General features: G+C 42.9%; 1 protein-coding gene across 5 annotated transcripts in view; it reads right to left on the bottom strand.

Moving 5' to 3' along the window:
• The window catches only part of Ahcyl2 (adenosylhomocysteinase-like 2), a 148723-nt gene that overhangs the window by 16886 nt on the left and 113989 nt on the right, over positions 1-17848 (bottom strand). For all 5 annotated transcript variants that reach the window (NM_001173510.2, XM_087657193.1, XM_087657190.1 and 2 more), the window contains 7 exon segments: positions 1003-1097; positions 3643-3713; positions 6874-6962; positions 7420-7483; positions 11715-11831; positions 13913-14019; positions 16914-17008. In NM_001173510.2, the coding sequence (NP_001166981.2) occupies positions 1003-1097; positions 3643-3713; positions 6874-6962; positions 7420-7483; positions 11715-11831; positions 13913-14019; positions 16914-17008 (638 nt within the window).

Genomic DNA, 17848 nt, shown 5'->3' with positions numbered 1-17848 from the left:
CATCCTTCTTTCTGGTGCTGTGGTGTGGGGATTAAACCTGGAGCCCTGTGCATGTGGGGCAAACACTCTAACATGGAGCTACACCCCGGGCCAAATATTCCTAATAACAAAAGAATACAACACAGGGCTAAAAAGAAATATTATCTATCCAACAAGGCTCTCAGCATCAGCTGGTCCTTACCTGGAATGCTGAAGCTCAAGCACAGCAGCCCTCGGTGAGACGAAAGCCTGCTATGGTTGAGCCAGTTACCCACAGAGAAAGACAGACGTGCCATAAAATGCCATAAAAACCTAAAGTCAAAGTCACACTGAGAGATACTTTGGTAAGTCTGGAGGAAACGAAACACCTCTATTAACTGCTACTTGGATAACTTATTAGAGGTTTGGTTGGGTATAATCGGATGTGGAACCACAGCAATAGCCGTCCCAGGTTTAAGAATATACACTGTTACACAGTGGCTCTGGATGGAAGGAGGAACTTAGAACCGTCACTGTGATTTGAGAGATATGTTAAGGGAGGCCTAGGCCAGGGGAAAAGGAGAGAAAAGAAAAACCTGCAGTGTTTGATAGATACAGCCATTCTAAGACAATGTACGCATCCTAGCCCACAAATCTCTCTCATTTGAGTGTTCCCATGGGCCAGCCTACTTATCTTCATGCAAAGGAAACATCCCCATAATACTGACTCCATTTTGATTCATACTGAGTTTATCCAGCTACCAATTCTTAAATGGAAAGGAATGTTTCACAGTATCAGTAGGTAATCAAGCTTGGGTGTATGGAGGCAATCATTTGAAATGACTTTGGTGAAAAAGCTTTATTTTGCCCCTAAGCAGAGGTCACAGGGCTGGAAAGTGAACAGACATGAACTGTTCTAGAATACTCATGACTCATGTTCAGACTAACTGATGCCCCGGCCTTTTCTTCTTCTGGTTTGTTACTTGGGAAGGAGAGAATGAATGAAAAACAAGAAGGGTCCCAGGTGGCTGGTGAGGATCTTACCACATCAATCTCGGTGTTGGAATGTCCCATGTTACAAACGATGCAGCTATTCTTCATACGGTCCAAGTGCTCTCTGGTTACCACGTTCTTGTTCCCTTAAAAACAGAAGAGACAGACACATGAAAAGGAATGAAGTTAGACCCCACATCATATAATATATAAGCCACACAATCTATATATATATAAACAAATTCTATATGGATCATATCTTAAGAGCAAAAACTAGAAAAACTCTTAGTTTTTAACAGAAATGTTAGAGGAACATGCAAGTGAATTCTTGTGGCCTCAAGTTCTGCGACCGTCTCCAGCTGTACATCACTTTAAACATAAACAACAGAGGACAAAGAGAGACTGGGCTATATCAATAGGCATACAAGTCCTTGCTATAAATGACCTCACTAAGGAAGTGTTTAAAAGACAACTTAGTGAATGGAACAAAATCTCTGTAAACCAAACACTGAAATGGGATTTCTATTAGAAATGCATAGGGGAACTCTTACAACTCAGCAATAAAGACAAATAATCCAATTAAAAATAATCTGAAAGGATTAATCAAGGTATCAATGGCCAAAAAGCACAGAAAGAATGGAGAGTATCACTAGCCATCTAAATTTATGTTCACTGGGACAGCCATAATAAAAAATACAATAATAAAAGTGTTGTTGAGGATGTAGAAAAGCTGGAACCCTCAAGCACTGCTGGTACAACTGTACAAGAGTTCTATTGTTTTGAAAAATAGTTTGGCAACTCATTAAAGGTAGAGTTGCCTTTAATAATAAAAGAATATGACAATATTTTTATTCCTGGTTACACAGACTAGAGAAAAGGAAGCAAGTCCACAGGAAGACTGGACTCACTGTCGGCAGCTGCATCATGACCATCCCAAAGTGACGCCAACTCAAATCTATGTATGCTCATCAGAAAAGATAGTGTGTGGGACAGCACACACAGAGGAGGAAATATTAACATGTTATTACATGGATGGAACCTGGAAGCATCATGTTAAATAAAAGAGGCCAGTCACAAAGGACTACACAGTATATGACCTCATTTTACATGCACAGACAGAAAGATCAGTGGTTCTTAGAGTTACAGCAGGTGTGTGAAGGATGTCAGAAAGTGACCATTTATGATGAAGGGCTTCTTGTGGGCATGATAACATTGTAGAATTAGACGACGGCATGCTCTACGTCTTTAGTGCACTGTTCAATGGTGAACAGTGTGCTATATGAATTCTATCTCAAAAAGTTGTAACAGCTGTGCAACCCTGTGACTTTCTCATTAAGTTTTGCATTTGGCACTGAGGATCACCCTTAGGCCCTGAGCTACACCTACAGACAAAGCTGCACACGGACTGGTGACAGGCACAGCTGGGACTCACCCCAGTTAGGCTACTAAAGATAAGTCCATTCAATCCTTAGCACAGGGAGGAGGGGAGGACCTATGGGCTGATGGTAAAGTCAGAACAGCTCTTCATAGTCCTGCCCCTGTGCCCAGTTCTTGCCAGTATAAAGGATTTCATTTCCTCTCTTTAAGAGAATTATAAAAAGCAAACCAGAATTCCTGTGATTATGGTTCTAATATACAATTGTAATGTTTCTCAATCTGAGAAACTAGCCTTTTTGAACATTCATCCGTAAAATTAAAAATCTACCTGTTTTAAAATTAATGAAACCACTACCATTTATTCTATGAGGAATTTTGTTTTTTCCCTGTCTTAATTTATAGGGACTATACAGATGCATATTTGCTTTTTTGTTTTTTTTTTTTTTGGGGGGGCAGCGTCTCACTATGTAGCTCTATGTAGACCAGGCTGACCTCAGACTCAGAAAATCCTCCTGCCTCTACAACACTAGTGCTAGGATTAATGGCATGTGCCACCATACCTCAAATATTTGCTTTTAGGATGAACAAGAGTCAGCAGGACTGAGAATGGAGCTCAGTGGTGGAGCATGCACTCAGCATGCTTATGTTATCATCATGGCCTATGCTCCTCTAGCTTGTAGCTATGTCTGAGGAGGCTAAGGATAGGCAGAGACACAATAGCAATAAAGGATGGAGAGAAACTTCCCTTCAGGGATGACCTAAAGGTCTATTCTTGGGCAGAGCTCTAAACAGGAAAATGTGAAAGAGAAGACGAGAGTGTTTCTGTCTGTTTCTGACTCCACAGTGCTGAAATTATAAGTGCATACCACTGTGCCTGGCTTTTTAAAAAGATGATTTATGTAATGTGTATGAGTGTTTTGCCAGCATGATGCATGTGTACTGCCTATATGTCTGATTCCCACAGTTAGAAGACAGTGTCAGATTACCTGGAACTGGAGTTATGGATGGTGGTGAGCTACCACGTAGGTACTAGGAATAGAACCTGGGTCCTTTGTAAGAGCAACAAGCATTCTTTAACCACTGAGCCACCTCTCCAGTCACCCATGCTTGACTTTTTTCTACAGGTTCTTGGAATCAAATTTAGGTACTGATATTTATTAAGGCAAGTATCTTACCAAATAAGCCATTCCTACTTCTCAACCCCTTTCTCTCGCTTTAATGGTTTGGCTTTATCCAAAATATTTTTAATCACCCCTCATTTGCTCCATGAAAGCATTTCTACATCCCACCCCACTGGATATACCACAACCATACCTGTACAAGTAATAACAATGTCCACTTGCCGGATGACTTCATTTAGCTTCACTAGTCGAAATCCATCCATACTGTAGAAATAAAGCAGGACCAGTTAAACTCAGCCAGCGGATGGGGAGTCTTCCCTTAGAAGCTAGCACCGAGCTTTTCAGATAGTTCCAGTGTCTTTCTTGACAGCTGGAATGCTTCTGGTCTGTTTGTTTTGTTTGTTTTTTAAGACAGTGTCGTGTGTAGTCCAGGCTGGCCTCAGAATCAGGAGCCTCTAGCCTTTTCCTCAAGTGCTGGGGTTACAGGCATGTGTCAGCACATCTGAACTGGGCTACTCTTCAGTCAAAAGTCCAAACAATTTTCCTAGTTTGTATAGGAGAGATGTAAAAGATCCTTTTGCGTCTTCGGAATTATTTCTTCCAATAATAGTGAACCAAGTAAGGGCTACCATGAGATTCCCAAATGAATTTCTAGAAAATGGATTTATTCTCACTGAATTTGTTCTAAGGTCACTGATTAGCTTCTGGAAAAAAAAAACAAAACCCAAAGGACTTTTCTCAGTGCCTCATAGTGCCTGATCTCTCTGCCACATTAAGCATAACTTGCCTTGTTTAAAGCCTAATTCCCCATGTTCATATAGTGCTGGGGGTTAAACCCAGGACCTTGTACATGCTAGGTGACTGTATCCCACTTGGCTACATTCTAAGGAGTTTCCCATGTTTAAGCAGAGGAACTTGTGGGGTTCTTCACCGGACCCTTCTCTGTTCTTTCAGTACTCATGTTTATTCTGCCTTTGGCTGCAAATCACCACTCACATGACGGGCACATCCCCCTGAGCCCAGTGCTGGGATTAGAACCCAGCAAACGAGTCAGAGCTCTGCATCCATCTACACTTCAGCTACAGTTTGTATCTTTAACTTACACGGCTGGGGGCTTCATAGCCAAGGACTAACTACTCACCCAGATATCGCAAATAGTCCCCAGAAGGATCCCAAACTTGTTTGAAAACAAACTCATTATCCTCTCCACACTCACCTACTTTTCTTCTGTTTCCTACCCTGAGCATCAGCATTACTGATAACCCAGCTCTATGAGCCAAGTAACTGTTTCTTCCTAATTGAAATTGTAACCAAATCTTTTTGATTCTTTTTCTTAATTCCTTAAAAGCCTCTTGAATTTATGGCCCACAGAATCTTTTTGATGGTTTTGAGACAGGGTCTGAACTTACTTTGTAGACCAGGTTAGCCTTAAACTTGAGGTAATTCTCTTAAGGTGCTGAGAGTATAGATTTGTGGGCCACTGTGCCTAGTTCTGCACCCTTTTATCCCTGTATTCTGGCTTTACTAAAGTCAGGTCAGCAATGCATGGCCCAATCTCACTGACTCTAGGTTATAACTCTCAAAATCATTTTGCAGAATGATTTCTCTAAGTGCAATTTGGAACATTTTATTTCCATGTTTAAAATACTCTAGGATAAGACCTAAATTCTTATACTGATAAATGATTACACTGCCATTTGATTCTAACCTCAGATATTACCATTCCCCAAATTATCTAGTCTGTGAGCTCCTGAAATATGCTGTGCTATCCTTTCTTTGGAGGCTAGGCTCTTGCTCCTTGCATAGGACACATACTTTCAAACTGGGGGGGGGGGTAAAAAAAACCCCCAAAACCATAAAACAAAAACCCTGCACAAGTTTTTTTTGTTTTTTTTTTTTTCGGAGCTGGGGACCGAACCCAGGGCCTCGAGTTTGCTAGGCAATCGCTCTACTGCTGAGCTAAATCCCCAACCCCCCTGCACAAGTTTTAAGTGTCTTCCTGACATTCCTGTCTACAGTGCCGCAGTCTCTGTTAAGACGGTTTTCCGAGCACTTACAGCACTGCACGATGTTTACAGTGCTATCCACACAGCACAGGGGTTATCTGAGTTCTTTTCAAAGCAGAGCCGCCTCCCTCCATCTATCCTCTCATTTACCCTCAGCACAGAGTTTGTACTGCAGGGATGGCACAGTAAGTTATGGGTTCACAGCTATGAGACAATGTGAATGCACTGTCCTTGGCACTGTCTTGTTCCGACTTCTATACCAGAGACAGTACCAGAGAGGTGACGGTCCCTGTGTACTGAAGCCAGCTACAGAAAGCCAGAGGTTCTACTGGAGAGCTCTGCTTTGGCAGTTTATGGTTCGGCTCTGTGAGTGGTAGGACAAAGGGGACAGGTGTTACTCCAACCTTATTCTAGCACAGTGTCCTTCTTCCAGAGGTTTAGTGGTAAACACTGAACAGAAAATAAAAAAATGTAGATATACACTACAGAAACTTGGACTTGTAGTAACTTTTAGTGACTGTGGTGTTTCTCATTCTGTGGATGATGGAAATAATCTTAGTAACAGTTAACACTTGGTGACTCAGTTCTCACAGAACTTTAAGGTAAGGATGATATCTATATTTTATTTGTTTTATTTAACTATTATTATTCTTTAGACAGGGTCTGACTATATAGCCCTGGTGGTTTGGAACTTATTATGTAGACCAGACTGGTCTTGAACTCAGAAATCCCTTTGTCTCTGTCTCCCAAATGCTGGGATTAAAGGTGTGTCCTGCTAGGATCCACATTTGAGAGAGGAAAAAGAAACTTAAAAATTTTAAGTTTAGATGCGAGCCTTAAGAATTCTAAGAACACCACAATTTCTCACACATTCTATTTGCCTCAGACTCAGGAATACTAAGATTAAGGTCTGAGCCTTAACAAAAAATACTGGTGTTTGTGCGTGCGTGAGTGCGTGCGTGCGTGCGTGCGTGCGTGCGTGCGTGCATGCCTGATATATGCGTGAAGGTAAGCACAGGTCAAGGTTCACCCATGGAGGTCAGAGAATAACTTTGTGAAGTCAGAGACTGAAATTAGGTCATCAGGATTGTGCAATAACCACGTAGTGTAGTAAACCATTGTTCTGGACTGCCTTTTCTCCTTTGATCATTATTTCCAAAGGGGTGGGGATGACATATGAAGAGAGACATTAATAGGATATTTGTCCCTCAAACCAAAGCATTCCCTGTTACTATTTCAACAGGAATTCTAAATTTCCACTTCTCTCAGAGCAGAACTCCTTGACTTTTGCAAGGCGGACGCTTAGCGTTCCCTTAGCAGCTCCCCTGGGCGTGTGGGTGTAAGAGGGGGCACCACAGTTGCACGGCAGCACTGCAGCTGGCCATGCAGAGGAAGGCAGGCACCCTTGTCGTGCTTACCAGGCTTGCAGGGCACAGATGGGATCAATTTCAGTTACGTACACGACGGAACCCATGGCTTTCAGAGCAGCACAGCACCCCTTTCCTACCTGAGCAGTGAAAGAACACACACAAGGAGGAGTCAGTGAAAGCACACTTCTCAAAGCTTCTGGAAGCTTTGGAAAGGTACCCTGTTTCTTCCCCTCAAAGTAAGTTTGCTGAGTATATTCATGCTTGGGGAAAACCAAGAAAAACAAATAAATGCAGCTCATAAACAAGTCCCTGGCCCCTGCTTAGCACATTCGTATGCACGAGAACACCCACATTCACGACTTCTAATCAAAACACAAGCTAAGAGAACATCACAAACAGCGCTGGAACAAGTTGGAAAAGCAACTTGAGGAAAAATGCAAAGGGAAAAGAAAGACACTTAATTCAAGGCCCTCTGAAGTTATGTGTTCCCATCTAACATGGTGTACGAATATACTTCTGTCTGTACGTAAAACTCTGGAACATTTTAACCAAAATACATTTTAAACGTCCAACAAGTAAAAGGTTGAACTTTACCTCTCCATAGCCACAGACCACCACTTGCTTTCCACCAAACATCATATCTGTTGTCCTTTTAAGTCTGAGGAAACAAAAACAAAACCCAAACCATTCACTTAGGAAAATATGTTCCTTTCTACCTGAGGCTTGTGCTTTTGTTTTAAAGGTCTTTCATTTCTGAGGGAAAACAATAGAGTCCGCACTTTGTCTGTCTAACGAGCTCTATGTGGGAGTGGTGCTACTCCATCTTTACTCTGCCTCTCTTCCTTGGGAGTGCTGCAAAAGAACGACGTAGAGTACACTGTAAGCTTGTAAACAAAAAAGCAGTGTACACTTCTAGGTTGTGAACAGATAAGGAGAACAAAGAAAAGATACAAATAAGGAAACAGCAACTTTAATTTAGGAAGTGACAGTTCTGACTTAATAAGACATTGCCTCACTGTTTAGCAATGAGCTGTAAGCAGTGCATTTAGCAGTAGCAGAGGCCAGTTTGATCTTACACTGATTCAGTCGGGAGAGTAATGACTCCGTGCAGAGAGGCTGTGAAATCTGCCGATGCTGACTATAAGGACAACGAGTCTTCTGAATTGATCTGGAGCAGGAAAGGTCTACCTTTGTATCTTGTTCTCTATGAAACTGACTCTTGCTGTCTCCAGGATTTCTGCAAAGACTGTGTAGGATGAGTTCTGGTTTCTCTTTGGGTACAATGAGATTACTTTTTCTGGGAATCTTGGCCAAGACAAAAAAGGGTTTCAACTAAAACCCAGTCAATTTTGAGATGCCTGGTCTCTCCAAATACATGTAAAGCTTCCTACTTATGCATCTATTTACTTACCCCTTCTGGTGCAAAGGGTCTGTAAATGCTCAAGAAAGGAAGAATCCTATTTTTAAAAAAAAAAATGGTTTGGTAGCTCCACAGCGCTGATACAGCTGCATTTAATATTTCAGTGTGAGGATGCTTCTTCCTCACTGAAGAGCTAAGTCTGGTAGGGCCCGCCACACTCCAAGTCATGGATTAGCAGAGTGGTCATGCAATGGCTAGCACAGCAAGAAGACCCAAAGGATCTATTTCTAGGCCTCCTTTTCTTTGACCACTTTTCTGAAGCTTTTCTTCATCCCTCTCTTTGTAACTATACATGTGGCGGTCTGGCAACTTCCTTCACACTGTTCCTTTGCAAGTGACAACTAGGCTGCAGACATGGATAGACTCCAGTTAGGCAGCCATTTTCCTGTGATCTCAGGATTTTCCTCAAGGATAAAGGACAAGGGACAGTTTACTTGAGGAAGGACTGGGAAACGGTAAGCCACCTGGGGCTAGTTAGGAGTCATGGCAACCTTCTGAACTTCTCTTCGGCTCTTCTATCTCCACAGCCCTGGTAGAGCTAAAGCACTATCTACAGTGTGAAAATCCTAGCAGAGCTCCTCTGGAGCTTCGGGGAAATTTTCCTTCCTTAAGCGGAATCTTAGTCAGCACTACACAGGAGGAGTTGGCAGGGCTCCCCGATGCCTGTGATGGTGAATTCTCCCTGACAACTTGAGGGGACTTAGAATCACCACGGCAGCAAACCCCTGGACACGTCTTTGAGGGCGTTTCTAGCGTAAGGTAATTGATGTAGGAAGACCCTCAGCATAGGCAGTGCCACCTGATGGACGGGAGTCCTGCGCCAGATAAGGAGAGAGCATCGTTTTCGTCTCCTTCATCAGCATTCATCTTTGCTTTCTGACTGTGGGTGCAATGTGATCAGCAGCCTCCAGCTCCTGCTGTCATGACTTCCCGGCATGATTTGATTATGCCCTAGATCACCACCCCCATGTTGCTTTTGTCAGGTATTTGGTCCTAGCAACATGCAAAGGGATGAATACAGAAAGTAACCACCTCAGAACTAGAGATGATTAAATATTAATACCTTCTTCACGTGGATGCTCTCTTAGCCCAAATGCCTCCCTGCTTTGCTGCCCCGCCTTTTCTTTCTGGTTTTGTGAGATAGAATCTTGTGTTGCACAACCTGGCCTCAAGTTTGTTATATAAGAAAGAATAGCCTAGAATGCTCAATTCACCTCCTTAGCCTCTGAGTGCTGGGATTACAAATGTGTGCCATCATGCCCGGCTTCTACTGCGGTTTCCTCTGGAGCAGTTTTCATCTCTCTTGCGCTCATCTCTACTGAGAGAACAAGTGCCCTTGACCCAGTTGCAGTTTGGGGCTGTCTGCAGGTACCAGTGAGCTTGTATGCTTAGCAAGTTTAGACGAACAGCACAGGTCCCTACTCCTCACTGTAAAATCTAACTGTAACCCTTGTTAATCTGCTGCTCCTTGTCACCTCAGTACAGTCTTGTACAACCTTAAGACCTTCTTACCGAGGGAGTAAACTATGGTTGGGAGGGGCTCCACTTTTCTGAACTAGTAGAGTTCTCTTCATGCATCCTTTACTGATCCTGGTATAGGCCAACTTTAGGGTCACATATCTGGTACTTGAAAAGTCTAAAAGAATAGTGGTGGGTAGATAAGTATTTTAACGAAATATACAAGTTACTGTTAATGTGTTCAGAATTGAGGTATCTGTCACAATGACCCTTACATGAAGATGCTCCATGGCTTACAAACTCAGTCTATGTGACTCTATAGTAATATAGTAGGTAACAATAGTTACAATGTGCATCGAACATTCCACCAAACGGGGGTGAAAAAAAGAAAGAAAACCCAGCAAAAACCTCCCTTAGATTCTAATTTAATCCTAAAAGTTATTATATATGAAGTTCTAGACAGACAAGCAAGGTGCTGGGTTTGGTTACACATGCCTGTATTAAAGCATGATTAAAGCAGAATCGTGCTATTGAGGCCGGACTGGGCTATGTATCAAGTTCCAGGTCAGCTGGGTGTACACAGTAAAATACCACCCCTGACATTTTTTTTTAAAGGAGAAAGGTATTACCTTGTCTTATTAACTCTCACAATAACTCATAAAGTAGGTCATAAAGTTACTGTTTGACAGATGAAGGATATGCAAGGAGGATAAGCAAGGGATTACAGTTAATAAACAGGTAATGGGAGCAGCATTTAACTAGGTCTTTCTGAATGCAGTGCCGGTGGTGTCATTGCAGACACTGAATGGTGAGGAATGCAGTCTACAGAATCTTTTCTCTTCTTCTCCATTAATTCATATGTGATAGAAACACTTCACTTGGCATATTCTATGCTATTTTGATAGTTTTACTTAGAAAATTACTTGAGGGCTATGATTTAGATCTAGAATGTTCCTAAAGGTTCATATGATAAAGGCTTGGTCCCCCTGCTTGCTTTACTAAAAAGTGTGGAAAGCTGTAAGAGGCCAAGTATCGTGGGAGGCTTTCTAGAAATTGGCAAAATGTTCTTGAATGGTAGAGGGAACCCAGCTCCTTCCTCTCTCTTTTCTCACGTCTCAGTCAGCAGCAGTCAAATGCGTCGTCACAGGATCCTGGAACCACACGCTGCTTCACTGCACACCCCAGAGCAAACATGGCCGTCTGCCCACAGACCAACACCTCTAAAACTCTGAGCCAAAATCAAGTTCTGATTGTCAAAAGTCGAGAATATCAGGTATTAGTTACAGCAGTGGAATGCCAACTACGCATGGGGGTCTTCCGAGTAGCAGTGAAGAAATGCCAGAGCACAGGGTGGAGACAGGGTGAGCACTGTCAACCCTCACAGAGCAGAAAGCAGGAATGCCTCTGGGAGTTCATTCATTCCTCTCACAAGTTTCTGGATAGTCAAGAAATCCCATGACAGTGACAACATGAGAATTATATGGTACGTTATGGGAACCACGATCTGAAATCTGAAATAGGATCATCTGAAATCCCTTTCAAAATCATTGTTATGCCCTTCTAACACCACAAAATATGAATTCTGCTTACCAATAGTAGCTAATCTCATTTCTCTTTTAAAATTTTGTTTATTTTTATGTGTATAAGTGCTTTGTCTGCATGTGTTTGTGTGCCTGGTAGCTGTGGAGGCCAGAAGAGGGCACCCGGTCCCCTGGGTCTGGAATTATAGACAACTGTGGGCTGCCATGTGGCTACTGGGATTCAAAACCAGGTCCTCTGGAACAGCAGCCAGGGCTCTTAACCACTGACTGAGCCATGTCTCCAGCCCCTGTCTAATATCCTAAGTAAAGGAGATTTTCTTGTAATGGTGAGTGATAGTGACCAAGCTCCGGTTTCATGGTCCAGGGCGTGATGTGGTGAAACATGAAACAGTTCCAGAAATAATTAAAACCAAAGAAGCTGGAACCGTCAGGCAACAACCCAAGATCACCTCACAGATAACAGACATTACCCGTCAAGGATAGATTCACGGCAACAGTAGAGGTTATCAAATTTCTGTTTAGTGACTGAGTCATTGACGTTCATGGCTGGAACACACAGCTTCCCAGCTTTGGACAGTTGGTACAGCCTGGGAAGGAGGAAGGCAAGAAGAACGTAAAGCAACAAGACATTACACTCTATTGGTTTATGTCTGATCTCTGCAGTATATTGACGGCTGAGCATGGAAGCAAAGACATAACTAATTCCTCCCTACAAGACAGTACAGAGAGACAGATGATGCCCTTCCAGAGGCTGTACACGGCCCGGCAATCAAGCTCATATTTGAAAAGTCATGTTGAGAAACTCTTTGATCCAACTATGTTTCAAGATCTTAAAAAATTTAATTGCATGTAAATCTTTTTCATTTTTATTTTTAAAGACTAAGACTTCTGCTTTGAGACAGGGTCTCACTGTGGAGTCCTGGATGGCCTGGAACTCACAGAGATCCTCTGGCCTCTGCTGGTATCGAAGGCATGCATTACCATTCCTATTGCAAGACGGAGACTTTAGAAAAGTTACTGGCTTTATTTTCTGTGTCTGAGGATTTACTTGAACGTATGTATGTTTCAGGCATGGGTGCCTGGTGCCTGTGCAGGCCCAAAGAGGGTGTTAGGTCTTCTGGAACCTGAGGAACAATGTCGTGAGATGCCAGGTGGACGCCTGGGAACCAAACCCGAGTCCTCTGCAAATGTAAGAGCTCTTAAACCACTCAATCATCTCTTCCAACTTTCACATACATTTTTATATCCCTTTTCAAAAAAAATGTAATGTGGGGGCTGGAGAAGTGGCTCAGTAGCTGCTCTTCCAGAAGGCCATGCTGATCCTGGCAAGTGGCTTGGAATCACCTGTCACTCCAGCTTAGGAAATCTAATTCCCTCTTCTGGCCTCCATGGTCACCCACAAACATAGCATACAGTCACACAAACATACACATATACATAAATAAAAACAAAAATAAATCTTAAAAAGAACTAATTTTAAACAATACTTTAAAAATCCAGCATAATCCTACTATTATTAGTAGTTTCAAATTCATTAACAATATATAAACCCATAAAATGCATAGCCATACATGCATGGGTTTAAAAACTTAGTCCATTAAAAAAAGAAGTATTTGTTTTATTAAAATTTCACCTCCCGGGCCAGTGATGAGCCTTAGGGTAAGGGCTGTGCCAGACCTGACGATCTGAGTTCAATCCATGGCCCACTGTGGTGGGAAGAAAGAACTAACGTCCACAAGCTGCCTTTCTTGATCCGTACTGGTGACATGCAGGTATGTGAGCACGCATGTGCACATACATAAATTTAAAATGAAGCCCATTCTAAGAATCTGAAGGTATGTTGTAAACTGCAAGTTTTTTGTTTTTACTTTTATGTGCATTAGTGTTTCCCCTGCATGTGTTTCTATGTGAAGGCATTGGATCTCCTGGGACTGGAGGTACAGACAGTTGTGAACTGTCATGTGTGTACTGGTTATTGAACCTGGGTCTTTTGGAAGAGCAGCCAGTGCTCCTAGCTGCTAAACCATCTCTCCAGCCCCAAGCTATAGTTTTATATGTGCAAAAAGATTAGGAAACATTCAAGAAGCCATGGTGGTGTGCTTTGAATGGAAGTTTTTTTTCATGCTTTCAATTCTTTATTGGTGAATAAGATCAACAGAAATGGGGGTTGGGGATTTAGCTCAGTGGTAGAGCGCTTGCCTAGCAAGCGCAAGGCCCTCGGTTCGGTCCCCAGCTCCAAAAAAGAAAAAAAAAAAAAAAAAAAAAAGAAAGATCAACAGAAATGATTCTAGTTTTATCCAAGGAATTACTGATACTTTGTGAAGGGACCCAAAGCCCTTGCTTGCTGTCTGTGAGGGAGGACAAAGGTTATTATCTACTGTGGGTCTCTAGCACAGAACAGTGCCTGGCTCATTACTGAATGAATGTCCAAAAGGAGCAGGCAGCCACTGCACCACGGTGACAAGAAAACACGAGGCCCTTGCCTGCTTCTCCATCTGAGCTGCTCACCATTTCAGGTCTGTAATTTGTGTGTTAATTAAAGTAAGTGTCTAACCTTGGACTTGTTACCGTATAGAAAAGCTCCAATCTTCAGTGTAATGTAATGTTTTCTATAGACATGTGGCCATAAGATTCTGTATGTAAGTTAGGGATGACTGTTGAAACTTACCTATGGACTCCAGTAACACTCTCCTCAACTATGCCTTTGATTTTCTTAAACATGTTGGGATACTTTTTATAAATCCAGTGAGTAAGATCTCCTCCATCATCCAAGATCTGCAACAGAAACATCAGGACTGTCATTTGTCTTGCTGAAGATGTAGGTGTCAGTGTCTCTCAGAGTACTGTATCCTAACTCCTAATTACCAATGTACAGGTACTTATGTCCATATAGTTATGAAAAGTAACTGAGTAACTACAATACCAAATAGAAGAGTCATCATACTCTTAAGAGAAGAGACTGAGTCTCTCAGTCAGAGATCTTACATTATCTACATTATTAAGCCACATCACAACATGATTATCTTGTGGGTAATCAGCTCAGGAGGCCATCAAGACTCTCATTCTTGAATATACTGCAGATCTTCAGAAACTCAATTCTAGCTGCTGATTTTAGTCCTTTAAATAAATTCAGCTAAGGTTTAGTTTAAATAAAAGGATGGATAATTAGTCGTCTTCTTAGAACAATGGCTTTTAAACCTGAAGTTGTTTCTCCTTTACTTCTCCCAAAGCACAAGCACTCTCCCACCCCGTCTCAGCAGCACTGAGGTTTTGCCTAGCTCAACCTCGCACTCTGTAGAAGCCAAATTAAAAATAGCCAGGGAGCCGTGCAGCATGTAGGTGTAGAAGCATCCTCTGGACAGCTCATCCCCATTCCAAGCTGGGATTATGGATGAATACAATGCTGTGCCCGCTGGAGCTTCCATCAGCAGTGGAAGGTTTCTGAACTATAAGTCATAAGGCAGCGGCGCGTCAGTCCTCAGGACTGTTCCAAATTATTACATGTGTCCTGGACGTTGCCACAGACCTCCATCACCCTCTGCTGGCATGCAGCTTCTTTAAACTTCCAGGATAGCAACACTAAAGTATCAAAAACGCCATCCTGAATCTCAGGGCACACAAACACCCAACCTCAGTCCATCATCTGGTCTTGCTTCTGCTCCTACTACTAATATAGTTTGCTTGACTCAATCAAATCTTGATTGGAGGGTAGAGACCAAGGCAGACTCTCATTAGAACTCAGCCTTGCTACACACCTACAAATAGAACCCCTAAGAACCAACGAACCAAGAAACCCAAAAGAGGGGCCAGGGACACAGATCAAGGGTAGAGACCCTGTTTCAATCCCCACTGTCCTCCCCCCAGCCCTTCTGGCCACCTTATCTTTGGAGACAGTGTCCTAACCTGGAGCTTACTATTTGGGCTCGACTGGCTCACACGGAAACCCAAGGCTCTCCCTGTTTCTTAATCCTCCATGAGTGCTTGCTCCACACCTGGCTTTTAGGTGACTGCAGGGATCTTAACTCAGCTCCTTATGTTTGGGCAGCAAGCCTTTACCCATGAACCATCTCTCCCACCTGACCTGTGACTCTTGATCCTCCTGCTGGGATTGATCATAGGCATGCAGTACTACACCTGGCTTACACAGTGCTGGCGATAAAACCCAGGACTTCACTCAGTCCAGGCAAATACTCTACTGACTGAACTATATCCCAGCGCCTACTATCCACTTTAAACAAAGGTATCTGGCATGGGCAAGGAGTTCTACGTATAGCATTTATTTAAAGACTGCAGTCTATAAACTCCCTGTGCTGTCTGTCCTACTGCAGAAAGTTCTTGACCTCAGATAATCTTCTTCTTTCTGAAGTTATAACCTAAGGAAAGGAAAGGGGTTCTCCTGATGAGTCCTTATCTTGTGAGGCAACAACTATTTTGATTCTTGTATTGGCTTCACTAACTTTCCCAGCAGCTGTGTTGGCTTCACAGACTGTAAAGGCTCTCTGGGTACAGTGTCACAGCCTGTGTTCATGACTATAAAATTAACTTTATACCCAAGAGACACGCATCCTGCCTCCTATCATCCTCATTATCTGTCAGTCAGACTCCCTCTTTGTCACCCAAAACTGCTGGAATGAACTGACTCATCTTACTGCCACCACCATCCCTCCCTCCTCAAGCTGGCACATGGTGCCACGTGACCTGGGCCGCAGGCGTCAGCAGAAGCTGCTTCTCTGCTGGGCACCAGAGTGATACCTATTTTATGGCCAACAGCAGCAAGGAATCATTTTTTCCCCTTCTTTGTTTCTTTCTTTCTTAGCTGATTCTCTAATCTGCAGAAATGTTGGTGAAGCAGGAAATATATCATGTTGTGCCTTTTTCTTTCTCTATGAATATAATTGTGCTTTTAATATTTAAAAATAAAAATTTAAGATATCTCTCTCCCTCTCCCTCCCCCCACCCCAAGGGCATCAAGCATGGTAAACTAGGGCTCTCCCACTGAGCTATAGGCCAGTCCTGTGTTTATTATTTTTAATTCTTCAGTGCTAGGGACTAAACCTAGGGCTTTATGCATGTCACGCAAAAGCTCTACCACTGAGCTACATCTACGGCCTCTCAGACTGGATCTTTTCAATAATGAAGCAAAAATAAAGTAAAAATGAAGAACCCTAAACTTTCTTTTACAAAATAAAGAGAAGAAAATTACACTTGGAAGTGCTCCAAGCGCACGGAGAACTCAGTATGTAGATTCTAGACTCCTAAGTGCCTCAGATCCGGAAGTCATCAGTGCTTTCTATGTCTATTTGTTGGTGATTATCGTGACTGTTACAGGAACGACTGAACAGGGGACAGCAAGGCATCACTCTGCATTTTAGCCAACCATGTGTAACTCCTGGGTAGCATTTTAATGTCACTGATAAATGCAAAAGCTTCCTGGCCGGCCTCAACTCACGACCTGCCTGTCTCGGCTTCTGAAATGTGGGTACAATGCACTCGGCCACACTGAGCTAAGACTCTCTGCAGTTATAACACGCTCCGTGTCTAGAGGTTTCCTAAGCAGACTCCCTGAGCTTTGCTGGACACCCGGGTACATGGGACAGAAATGTACCCTGACCAGTCTTTCCCACCATTGGCCCTCTTCTCATGAACTACATTCACAGAATCTGACCCACCATGTTTGGCTGCCAACCTTCCACATTCACGCATCTGTCAATGCACCACCAAAAGTCATCTTCTGACTCTCCTTTCCAGGCAAAGACGGGAAACCCTAAAAATAATCAAAAGAACAAAGGAAAAGTATTGAATGTTATAAAATCCAACCCAAGGAGGCGCTGATTTCGGCCAATCCCACACTTTTTCATTTTGCTCCATTCTTTGGATTAATGTTTCACTGGTCAATACTGCCTGCCTTCAATCCCCTTATTTTCCTGTAGTGGCTACTCTGCTCTTCTTGGCTCAAAGGACAGGCAGGAAGAATGTAAGAGTTGCTAAACACAGGACTATTGGAAGGAAAAGAAGAAACCAGAAATCCATTCTTGGTCCATTCAGGCTGGCAGTCTCACCATCTCCCAAAGCCACTTATTTTCTTCTGTCAGGAACTCCACATGCCTCACTGGGAAACTCTCTGCTCTTACTTACTAAAGTGCCTTTTCCCCATCAGAACCTAGTCAGGTGTCGTGTCTACTAAGCACGCTGTTTAACTTAGCTGGGTAAGAACCAAATGAATCTGAAGTTTCTAACCCATCGGTTTAGACTTAGGTATTACTGAACATAGGTTTATCTATTTTCTGGTGTTGGGGATGAAACTGGATTTACAGCATATACCAGTAAGCCAGTGCTCTACCAGTAAACTTCATCCCTAGTCCCAGTCACTCATTCATTCCTTATTTATTCACGTAGGTAATTTTGGGACAACATCTCACCATGGAGTCCAGGCCAGCCTCAAACCTCAGCCCTTCTGAGGGCTGTGATTGCAGGTGTGAGCCATGGTTGGGATGGCAGGTGTGAGCCATGGTTGGGATGGCAGGTGTGATCCATGGTTGGGATGGCAGGTGTGATCCATGGTTGGGATGGCAGGTGTGAGCCATGGTTGGGATGGCAGGTGTGA

The sequence above is a fragment of the Rattus norvegicus genome, chromosome 4, assembly GCF_021556685.1.
Source record: "Rattus norvegicus strain SHRSP/BbbUtx chromosome 4, alternate assembly SHRSP_T2T, whole genome shotgun sequence".
Lineage (NCBI taxonomy): Eukaryota > Metazoa > Chordata > Mammalia > Rodentia > Muridae > Rattus > Rattus norvegicus.
This window is presented reverse-complemented; position numbering and strand designations above follow the sequence as displayed.